Source organism: Rhinolophus sinicus, linkage group LG01 (genome assembly GCF_036562045.2).
Source record: "Rhinolophus sinicus isolate RSC01 linkage group LG01, ASM3656204v1, whole genome shotgun sequence".
Classification (NCBI taxonomy): domain Eukaryota; kingdom Metazoa; phylum Chordata; class Mammalia; order Chiroptera; family Rhinolophidae; genus Rhinolophus; species Rhinolophus sinicus.
In genome coordinates, this window is record NC_133751.1 from 126,879,689 (window position 1) to 126,891,759 (window position 12,071).

General features: G+C 36.7%; 1 protein-coding gene across 3 annotated transcripts in view; it reads left to right on the plus strand.

Annotated features, from left to right (window-relative positions):
* The window catches only part of RAB3GAP1 (RAB3 GTPase activating protein catalytic subunit 1), an 89,075-nt gene extending 77,419 nt beyond the window's left edge, over nucleotides 1-11,656 (plus strand). The window contains exons 20-25 of one of the 3 annotated variants that reach the window (XM_019731150.2): nucleotides 4,660-4,756; nucleotides 4,854-4,957; nucleotides 5,095-5,210; nucleotides 6,613-6,715; nucleotides 9,147-9,167; nucleotides 9,987-10,876. In XM_019731150.2, the coding sequence (XP_019586709.2) occupies nucleotides 4,660-4,756; nucleotides 4,854-4,957; nucleotides 5,095-5,210; nucleotides 6,613-6,715; nucleotides 9,147-9,167; nucleotides 9,987-10,223 (678 nt within the window). In that variant the 3' untranslated portion in view covers nucleotides 10,224-10,876. Of the gene's footprint in view, nucleotides 1-4,659; nucleotides 4,757-4,853; nucleotides 4,958-5,094; nucleotides 5,211-6,612; nucleotides 6,806-6,931; nucleotides 7,069-9,146; nucleotides 9,168-9,986 lie in introns of those variants that run through there. The other 2 variants (XM_019731151.2, XM_074335582.1) reach the window with 2 other exon arrangements.
* The last annotated feature ends 415 nt before the right edge of the window (nucleotides 11,657-12,071 follow it).

Here is a 12,071-nt window from a genome sequence, read left to right on the forward strand (position 1 = left end):
GACAGGGAGTTTGAAGAAGAGCTGGGAGATGCACAAGACTTAGATGGAGCACAGAATCACCGCAGAAAGAGCCTAACACTACATGCCAAAATACTTAACACCAGGAGGGCTTGGTGGTTCACAGCAGTGGCGACAGGAAAGGGGCCTAATGGCCACTTAGCAAGACGCTGCTCGGGAAGAACCAGATAGACAAAGAAGGACTGATACTTACCCTTAGAGATAAAACAATGATCGGAGAGAAGGGAAAATTAAGGATCCTACAGGAATGGAAGAGAAACAAGACGTATCAACTTCCTTCATCCCTTGCCATTCATTCAAGAAATTGTGCAGAAGAGAGCAGTTTCAAACTGGCATAACCAGGAGTACTAAAGAGCAGATCACACCAATACAAAACTACTGTAAAAAACAAAAAATGCAATTGGATCATTTCCGCTAATAAAAACATTTCATAGAAAATTGACCATGAAGCAGAAGAAAAGTAACATAACATTCCATACTGAATCAGATATCCTCAAACAAGCATGGGGGGATATGAAGAATTATGTTTAATCACAAATACTAAAACCAATAGCAAAAATGGATCAAAAAACCCTGCAACGAAAATGAAACCACAGCTGGTTTAACTCAGGTAGAAGTAAAAGAAAAAGACAACCATATCAGAAATAAAGACTAAATTACAAGAGGCCAAGGGAGAATAGATTCATATTTAAATTTAATAAAAGGCATCAAGGAAAAGCAGTAAAACAGCTGAGAGAATGAAAATGAAATTAAGGAGTTAAAAGGGGTTGGAGAGAAAGTGGTAGAAATGAAAAATATGAAAAGTAGGAGTAATATTTTATCAGAGTCCTTGAAGAAGAAAAATCAAAATACTAGAACAGAGCTAATACTTAAAACTGTTATCCAAGAAAATTCTGGAAATAAAAGAAAACCCGAATTTACATACTGAAAGGGCTCTTTGAGTACAGGGGAAAATTGAACAGAAGTAATGAACTTCAAAGTATATGACTGTAGAACTACTAGACCTTAAATATTTAAAAAAAATCCTTAGGACCTCCATGCCAAAATAGAAAAATAATTTACCAGGGGAAGACAATGAGACAGGTGTCACATTTCTCAGAAGCAAAGCATGGTGGAGCAGCATTTTCAAGAAATGTAAGCAGAAAGTATAAACCAAAGGTGTTACAGTCCCCCAAGATGTCCAAGTAATCAAGCCTCTGAAAAACAGTTTTCTCTGAGTATAACTGTACAGATGTGCCCTTCCTGACGAGTCCACTAGTGCTGCCCTGTCTGCTAGAACTTTCTGCATTGTTAGAAATGTTCTTTAGCTATGTTGTCCATAATGGTAGCCGCTGGCCACGTGTGGCTTCAGAGTGGCCAGTGCAACACAGGAACTGGAGTTTTAAATGGCTGCATGTAGCTCGTGGCTGCCTTGTTGAACAACATAGTGTAGAAAGCTGAACATCATCCAGCCAAGAGATGACTGGGGAGACTTTGGCAAAGGGCCAGTGATGATTAAATCATTTATTTAATTTTAAAACTAAAACTATATGAGGACATGGGTAGAAGAAGAATATGTAAAGATTGAGTGTTCGGATAAAGTAGAAAGGAGGAGGAAAGTAGAATGAGATCATTGACTGTTACTTAGGTAATAGACGTTAATCAGAGGGTACCATTTAAAAATTATCAGACCAGATCATAAACAGTTAAAGATATAAGGGAATTAAGGGAACACAAGTGGTGTTAATGCAAGGATAGCTACTAGAATAAAAATATAAACCTTCCTAAGTACCAACAGGAAATTTTTCAAAAAGCAGAGAACACATAGTAAATATCACACACAGAATAGTTACAATATAAGATTGTCATATAGAACCCAACTCTCTGCTATAAACAAGGGATTTGGTGATTAAAAAAGGCTGCAAAGTAGACAATGGATAAAGATTATCAGGTAAATGAAAACAGTAAGAAATCAGGGATTATGATCCTGATACCAAACAAAGAATGAAAGCAGAAAAGCAATAAATGAGACAAATAAGTGGAAATACCTCTAGGGTTTCTCCCATTAAGATGCCAGGTTTAGGGTTGAGGTTTAGGTTTTTAGGACCAGATAGTCCCATGAATTATTTCAATGCATAGTAATCAGAGGAAATTCTCCCAGATGTTTTTATGAAATAGCTATAACATTGGTACCTAAACCTGATCAAGATAGCATATAAAAAAAGGTTGCAGACAAGTAATACTTAAGAAATTGAATTCCTGTGTAAGTTGAAAGTGGTATTTCACATTGAGGATGTAACAGGTTAATGTTTATACACTAGATAACACAGTAACCATTGATATAAAACAGAAACCACAGAAGATAAAAGGTGAAACAGATCGAAACGGTAATAATAGGAAATTTAACACGTTGCTCTCAATACAAGACAGTCAAGTAGACAAAGCTAAGGAAAGGTCTAAATAAGATAATCAATGAGGTTGATTTTTTCACTGCCTTGATAATAGAGTCTGTACTTTCTTTTCAAACGCACATGGAACTTTCACAAAAACCAATATATTAGGACACAAAACATCAGTAGGTTTCATAATGGAAATAATAACCAATACCCTGATCTCTGCAATAAAACTAGAAATTAAAAACGAAACAAGGAAAAAACCTTCCACCTGGAAATTTAAAAACCTTACATTAAACAATACTTGAGTGAAAAGGGAACTACAAAGAGAAATTACAGAATTTCTGAAAAATAATGATAATGGAAACACTATATATATCAGAACCTATAAGCATTTCATAAGGAGCTAACGTGGGACTCTTATTGGCAAAATCTGAACAATTTGCATGCCAAATAATTTAAAAAGGTAATGAAATATAACCCATTGGGAAAAATATTGGAACCCATGGGTCCACATTAATAATATGTATTATAGATGAATAAAGAAATGGGAGAGAATGGAGGGCATTTCAGCACAAAAATGAGAGATAAATATGGAGGCTATGTTGGAGTTGGAAACTTCATTTTATAATCGTATTCATAATTAAGATTTGTTCAGGTAAGAATTATAAATAGATAGGAAGTCTAGGTGGAAATTTGGGTGAAGAGTGTCATATTTGCATGGTTTAAAGTGTCTCTACAGATTATTTCTGAATTGCAAGGAAATAACTATACAGTGGAGATACACTTTGTAAAATAATTTGGAATATGACTTCAATATTAAAAAAAGTTTTAGCATTATCTTGTACATATCCTAATTCTATTTTTAGGTATATACCTTCGAGAAATCCTTCTACATAGCACCAGGAAACATACACAATGTATTAATAATAGGAGCACTATTTGTAATAGCCAAAAAAATGGGAGTCGACCAGTGAAGGCACATTTTAACAGCAGTAAAAATGAATCAATTACAGCATGTATCAACATATATGCATCTCAAAAGCAGTGCTGAGTGAAAAACAAGTCACTGAGGGGTGTAACCAGAGATATTCCATTCATATAAAGATTAAAACCAGACCAAACTAAGCAACACATTGCTTAGGGCTACATACATATGTGTGAGAAAATTGTGAAGAAAAGCAAAACAGTGATTCTAGTTACTTGGGGAGGGCAGGGTGTGCAGGGAACTTGGAAAGCACTGGTGATACTCTGTTTCTTAAGCTGTTTAGTATGTAAACAAGTATTCCTGTTTTCTTTAAACTATTTACTAATACTCGGGTATGTGTGTCTCTTAATTTTAAAAAAAGTTTCAAATCACACAAAAACCAAGCCAAAAATTAAAAATCATGTCAGTCAATGAACAAAGCAAGTTAAGACAGTATGTATATTATACATTTTTGTTAAGAAATAGCATATGCCTCTATAACTTTGTGTTTAAATGGGCATAGAAATAAGTCAGAAGATGAACACAAAAAATGTGTTGTTCTCCTGGAAGTAGGATTTCTGGAGAACTTTTGCATTACATGTCTCTGAATTAATTAATTAATGTTTGAAATCTGTGAGCATTATCAGCCAGGCTCCTATTATGAGATTATAGTTCTTTTATCTTTACTGCTATTGAATAAGGAGCTTAAAGGTAGGGTCCGTGTGTTACAGATACTTCTCTGTATTTTTGTAAGTAGCAAAATAAAACAATTATCATTTTGGAAAAAGCAATAAGCCAAAACAACTAAACAAATGAAAAAAAATTAGTGGGAGGTCACTAGGAATGTTTAGAAATGTTGAGTGAGGAAAGTAGGTTACAAAACAGTATTTTACATATACTTCATATTAGTTCACTTAATATATTTGATGTCTTAAAAAATCCTGGAATGAATGTGCTCCACTGTTAACAATTTCTAAGTGGTATAATTTATAGATGGTTTTTATTTTCTTTGTATTTTCCTAGCTTGCATGTATTACATATGGAAGCAGGGAAAAAACATTATGAGAATATTCAGCATTATTAAAGAGTGAAGTACTTAGTTGTTTTCAGCAACATTATTCTTATCTTGGGGAGTCGTAACTACTTACCTGGGTGAGTAGGGGCAGGTGCTAAGGGACCAGAACTCCTCTCTACTCGTTACAGATGTGAGCTCAGTGGTCTAGAGGGTTTTGCTTTCGTGCATGGCTGCCTTATTCTTTGACAGCTGCGTGAATCGTGTTTCTGACTTTGTGTCTCCTTTAGGTGCTGCACTACCTGGCTGTACAGAAACCTGCAGACCTTGCTCGTCACCTGTTACCTTGTGTAATTCATGCCGCTGTACTCAAGGTAAAGGAAGAAGGTAAATGTCTTGTTTGATTAGTCATTAGTTCATTTCCAAAGTGAAAGCGTATTTTGCCTAACTCATTTAATGATGGCTTTGATCTTTTTAAAAATAGAAAGTCTGGAAATCATTTCTTCCGTTAAGAAGATTATAAAGCAGATAATATCCCATTCCAGTAAAGTCTTGCACTTCCCCAATCCAGAAGACAAGAAACTGGAAGTAAGTTTGATGTAGTGTCAGAATCTACCCAAGCGTTCTCCACCAGTTGGCAACAGTTACTTTAAAGATACAGTTTTTAAAAGGCTGTGCTTTTTTTGCTATCTTCCAATATATGTCTTTCCCTTTTCCACTGTTAGGAAATCATCCATCAGATTATTAATGTGGAAGCTACAATTGCTAGAGCCCGCTCACTGAAAGCCAAGTTTGGAACTGAGAAATGTGAACAAGAGGAGGAAAAGGAAGACCTTGAAAGGTAATTGCTATTTGACTGACACATTTTTGTCTGTAGTAGGAAAAGCCACCACTCTCCTTAGAACATTTTAATAGAATATTGAGAATCTTGTGATTCTCCTATGTATGTAACATGCATTGGCAGGAGACAGAGAAATGCCTAATTATCATAGGAGTTGAACTCTACTGTATTTCTGAATATTTGCTAGGTGTTTCCATTCTTCCACTTTTAGAAACCAGTCTGCCAGGCCTCTTTTGTGTCCTTGTTTGCTTTGGAGATGTGGCTGCAGTTTCTCGTGGAGGAGCTGTTTACACTTTGTTACTTACGTGCCTCAAAGCTTTGCTTTCAGCTCTGCTGTTCCCTAACTGCAATCTGAGGTATTCTGCAACTGTATTTCTGCTCAATACTCATTTAATTTTAGAAAAGGTTTATGATAGCAAAGTGCATATAGTATGCACCTTGCGAATATGTTTTGCAAGTGACCCGATGGCCTCTCCAGAAGGAGGCAAATGACTGGCTCAGTCTTTTCCTCCTTCTGAGATTTGGCACCATTACCAAGCCGGGTCTGTCAGTGCGCCCCCGTCCATTTTTGCTGGTGGTACTTGAAAGGACAGTGTTGTTTTAATATGTGATAAAGCGTTTCCAAATTAGCTACTTCAGCAGGTTGAATTTGTTATAACGTTAACATTTTCATTAGCCTTCCTACGAGGAATGGCATTATTATACAACAAGGCACTTGCTATAGCTTTTAACAAGTTCTCGTTTGAATTTTTGTTGAGTGAAATTTTCTCCCAGCCTTCTTAGCTCTTGAAAATTCCTTCCTTTTAATTGAGAAGAATAAGCTCTAATCACGGGATTCGTTTCTAAAATAGCCGTATGAATTAGTGAGCAGGTGGTGCAGGAGGGGGACTTGATTTTAACTCTGTGAGCTCCACCAGGCGTTATCTGGGATATATTTGGAAGGACAGTGTTTCCAGTGCAAAGTGGCACAGTTTACAATTGAGACTGCTGAAGAACACATATGTTTTAAGTGCATGTATGCACACACACACACACATACACACACACTCATATACCTTAAAAGAACAAAAATGAGAAATATGGATTATTGCTTTGCTGTACAAATGAAACTTGGTTTTGTTGTCCAAAAAATTTTTTTTGATCTTTTACTGTTTCTTGTTACACTTTGACAGAGATGGGCTTGTAACAAATTTTATGAAAACAGTTGAAAAGGCAGTAAGATTGTCATTTGAATTGATTTTAATTCCAAGTGGCAATTTATCCTGTTATAAAATTTCCACTCCAGGCTTGGTAGGTTTAGCCAGTATTAATTTGAGGGTTTGCCCGCAGAATTAATCTGGGAGGATTGACGTAATGTGAACTAAGCCGCTCCCTCTCTGTCCTTTCATTACCTCTCTCCTAGGTTTGTGAGTGGCCTTTTAGAGCAGCCTGAAGTGTTAGTCGTCGGTGCAGGAAGAGGACATGCTGGCAGAATTATTCACAAGCTGTTTGTGAGTGCACAGAGGGTATGTGAGATTCCTTACCGACTGTATCTTGTGATCTCTCCAGACCTCTTCTCGGTAGGGTGCTGTTTTGGTTCCCACACATGGCTGAGCGTAAGTCTGGGCATTGGGTTCAGACATTGAAGAAACAATGACTCTCAACAGTGACTTCTGAGTTTTTTGAAATCCATTTGCTTGCTTACATGTTGAAGTATTAATAAAATGCTAAATGTATTTCAGGACTTAAGTTTCAGAAGTTAGAAGAGTCTGAAATCCATTGTTCCAGAACCTGGTAGGGACTCAGCTGTGCTGTAAAAAAGACATTTACTATCAAATTAGAACAGGGTTCAGTTTTACCAATGTTAAACTTAAGGTACTGCAAGCGGTTTCATAACTTAGCTTGTGAATTCAGTAAACCTAACTATTTTTGTAATGGTGAGAAGATCTGACTTCAGAGGTTTCCTAAGCAGAAAGAGCAAGACCTCAGATTTTGGGGACTATGGAAACTTAGGCGTCAGCACAGAAAGAAAGCCCAATTTGAAAAATTATTTTTGTGATTAACTCTGCTAATGAAAGTAAAGGTTTAAAAATTAATGTAGTACCTTCTAAAATTTGGATTTTGTGAAGGTGACACTAGTTGTACTTTGCACTGATACTCTCTGTGTTGATCTTGTGTGCTGGTGAAGAGGGCTGGCATCCCACAGATGGTCTCATGTTGAGGCTCGTTAATATTAAGATTCAGATAAAAATACTATGAAGTGCACTGAAGACAGGGTGTGCCTTACCTGACACTGTGATGACACTAGAATGATCCAGTTTTGAAGGTGTCATTCTCAGAGTCAAATTAAGGAAAATAATTTGCATGGATTTGCACATGGAGTAAAACTTCATAACCTCCTTTGAGTCAGTCTGGAGTACATCTAGTTAATATATTCAAAAGCATAGCCAAATACACTGATCTGAATTTTTAGGAAGAACTAAAACCTGAGGTTTTTTGCGTGTTCCTAAAGTTTAAAATTTCAAGTTAAAAACTTGTAAGTATTTTACTTCCTTATAGAGTTCTAGAAAGCAATAGATAATTACTTTGATTTATTTTGTTTTTGTCTCTGGCATGAAACCAAGAACTGAGTTTGTTTTCACATTCTATATTATCTTCATCAGCTTACTCGCCAGAAGCTTATACACTCATTTCCTTGTTATCACCACTATGAATTTTCCTCATACTGCAATTTTTAAAACTTCTATGTTAAGAGGATTTAAACTATAAAGTATGTATATTTTTAATGCTGAGAATGTTACTTGTTTTGAATAGTTCAGCAAAATTATTTTCCCCAAAATGGAACTAGCCTTCCCCTGCCCCCCAGACTGTAAGTAAAGGCTCACTGTAAAAATTTGGACAATACAGAAAATTATAAAAAAAAGAGTTAATCACATTAAAAATTAATCACATTAATCTCACTACCCATTGTCAATATTTGATATCTGTTGTATACAGATATATGTATATTTTATAAAAATAGTATTAAATTATATAATTTACTTTGTTATTCTTGTTTTCCACTTAATACAGTTTTTTTTCTACATCAGTAAAATATAGGAGTGTATCATCTTTTCAGTGGCCTCATTGTATAGCTAACTTGAAGTTATACATTCATCCCACATTATGTAATTTTAAAAGATTTTAAGCTTTCAAACCTTGTGGTGACTGTTTTAAGGGAATTGGCAGATTGTAATCCATATAACAAGCACCTGGTTGGTACATTTTTAAACTCAGTCCTTAAATGCCTGGCTAATGTAAAACATTCAGGTTTATTCTGTAACTTGTCACAATTAATGGACACTTGGTACATCAATTTTAGTAATAAATGAAGATAGTAACATTTTTTTTTAAAGTTATGAAACTTCACTGAGAATTTTTTATAGCATACAGTAATTTTACATATTTAGAACTTTTTCTTAAAATTATACATTTTAATGAACTTCATGATTACATGTTTCAGTGATAATATATACACATGTGTAATATTTAAGTGGAATTCAGCATAAATAAATCACTGATTGGATTTTGCTTCGGTCTTGCTAAATTGAATAACTCTGAGACATCTATTCTTAAATTTGTTGGATTATCTATTTTTCAAGCCATGAGCACTTTTTTTTAGCATCTTAATTCTTCAGTAAAAGAGCTACATTTTTGTTAGATTATTTCACCATTAAATGACACTGTACGTCACCTGTTGAGCCATCAGATGCATGACTAGTGGGTGTGCCTGCTCACTGTGACAGCCAGGGGTGTTGTATGGGGGATGTATTGGTCTTGATGTTCTCTGACAGGGTCATGTTCCCTATGTAGTGCATGCTGTCTGAAATAATGTTGAAATCTCTTGTCTAGTTCTTTTTAAAAACCATCTTGCTTGTTTCTCTTTCATCACTGTTTCTTTTCTCACCCTTTCTCAAGCTGACTGAATCTTCTGATGAGGTAACAAAATAGCCTTTGTCCCTCGCAGTTTCTTGTTCCTTCCCATTCCTCTAACTTCATGAGGTCATTAAGACTAACCACCTCTTTAGCAGTCTGGATTTGGCATACCTTTCTTGCTGATGTTTAGCATAACATACTTTTGTATTTCCATTATTGATGATATTCTGAAAGAGATATAGTGATCAGAGTTACAATGAACTCTTTGAATATGTATTTTATGCAATTTTAATGGGAAAAAAATAGATGCCTGTAATAAATATTGAGAACTTCTCTTTTATGGCCGTTGCTATAGTACATGGGCCTCTTGCTAGCACTGGTGCATCATGTTAGCTGTCCAAACAAAACCAGTGTCCCCAGTTTTAATTTGGCGAAGTTAACCTTAAAAATAATTGAAAATTGGGATAAAAGCATTTTTCTAAACTCTGGAGAGGAGCAGCTGCTTCCCGGACTGAGGACCTCAGACTTGGTCTGGGGTCGTTGCTAGAAGAAACGTACAGAGACCAGTTTCCCTCTTCATCCGATGTCTCAACATAGCCCTCACTTTGCAAAGTAGATTGCCTGGCAGTCATTATCCCTTCTGTCTCAAAAATTTGTCATCTCTGGTTGCTCGTGCAGTGTTTCAAGCTTCTTGCATTTTCTGTTGTGTGTGTTTTTTTGTGGGTTTTTTTTGGGGGGTTTTTTTTGAGTAATCAACATAGTTGACTACATTACTGAATAATGTACAACACTTTTATATATTTTTCATGTTTCTTCATCTTCAAAATAATCTAAGATTAGCATTCAACTTGATCTTGAATTTAGCATTTGATTCTATTCAAGGCTGCAGCCATGGCCCCACCGGAGGAGGAGCTGAAGAGAATGGGCCCCCCAGAAGAGAGAAGGCAGAACTCAGTGTCAGACTTCCCGCCCCCTGCTGGCCGGGAGGTCCTTCTGCGCACCACCGTGCCCCGCCCCGCCCCCTACTCCCGAGCTCTGCCCCAGCGCATGTACAGTGTTCTCACCAAAGAAGATTTCAGACTGGCAGGTGCCTTTTCATCAGATACCTCCTTCTTCTAATTCTTCTCGAGTTACCTCATTTGTGGCTTCAGAAACAGTGCTGACCCCTTCCGTGGGAAAGACTTGGGGGGCGCCAATCAGAACCTGGAGGCCGTGGAGAGGGCCTGTCAGCTGAATGATCAGACGTCATACCAGCATCTGACAGACGCCCGCGCCGAGCTCGGGCTGTGCTGTCTCGGTGGGGCTGCGGGAATGGGCTTGAGCTATTGAAAGGTCTCTTCCCCAAAGAGATGGTCCTTATTTGGGGTCGGGTTGGGGACCAAAAAACAGCAGGAGCTCTCTACTCACTCTGTTGAGATTGTGTTCATTTACTGTAACTCTTTTCTGTGACTATCCCTTAGGCTATTGCCTTCATAGTCTGTGTAAACACTTCTTAGTATCAAGTATGCAAAATAGAGTATCTGTTCACTCAGATTTCTGGATATTTTGGTGGTAGCTTCTGTTCCCAGAATCTGTGTTTTTAAAATACTAAATGACATCCTGTTTTATTCACTAGTCTGGTGGACATCTTCATTGTACTAACGTTTGAAGAGCATTTTGAATATTCTAGGAGAAAGCCCAGAATTTCACATAGTTTATGTGTTTTTCCATGTAACTATGACCTAAATGTATTCCTTCTGATAAAACTATATATTAAATGTTGCTGCAAATTAGTTTGATATCTATCTTGTAAGGTTTGTTTCTCTTTCTTGTTTTGGGTGCCATATAAGTTAGATATCAACCTGCAGATTGTTCCCTTCTTCTCTTGGCGTACAGCATGCGGTCCTCTTTTTGTGGTTGCTGTCTAAGTACTGTATTTAATGAAGTAGAGATGAACACATGCTAAAAATATAGCCTTGGTACATCGCGATTATCATGCAGTTAGTGTAATTTGGTAAATGTGCTAATGTAATGAATAGGAGATTATCTCGCTGAACAATTTTGTATTTTAGTTAAAATGAAAATAATCAATGGGGATGTGTAAGTAGCACCGAGCATAAGGGTAACAGTTATCTGATGATCAAGAGTTATTAAGTCTGTATTGCTTATATGTCCTCTGTTCAATAATCTTAAATCTATTTTTAGGCCTAAAATTCCTACTTTATTCCAAAGTGAAAATGGTTATACTGAAGCATAGATCTTGCTGTGAAACTTTAAAGAATAGAGCTGTGTAAACCTGATACATTATTTTTGTAAAAAAAGTATATGTCTGTGTGCGTATGCAGTGCGGGAGGCCTGGTGGATGAGCTCCCGGCTGCACAGTGCTTTTGTCTGAGAGCTGCTGGGCCGCCACACAGACCAGGCCCGAGGTCCCAGCGCTGTACTGAGTAGAAAACATATTTCAGGGACAGTTTGCTTTCTAATGAGGAAGGTAATAACAAAGAAACCTTTTACAGAGAGAGGTTGGACTTTAAAAAGGGGTTGTGAATCTAATAAAAAGGAAAGTGTTGCTTTCTCTGGCTAATTCTCTCTTCTTTTCTCCCCTCTGGTGAGCATTTTGTTTTTATTTCAGTTACTTTTATGCTCAGATCTTCCTAAGTATTTGCAGCCTGCTGGGCCTTGCAGGGGTCTCAAGAACACTCTTTTGCCTTTTTTAAATGGAAATTGCCCCATTTTACTTTTATTATAGTTATGTGTTTATTTCACAGATATTTTTAAGGACCCACTTCAAATCAGCTACTGCACTAGGGAATGAAGATAAAACAGAAACCAAAACACACTCCCCTCTTTTCAGTGACTTTCCCATGAGGTAGGGAAGGCAGATATTACATTGCCATAAAATAGAGAGTATCGTCAACTCAACTGTGAATTGGAGGTCCAACATTTATATAAATTCATTCATTCATTCATTCATTCATTCATTCATTC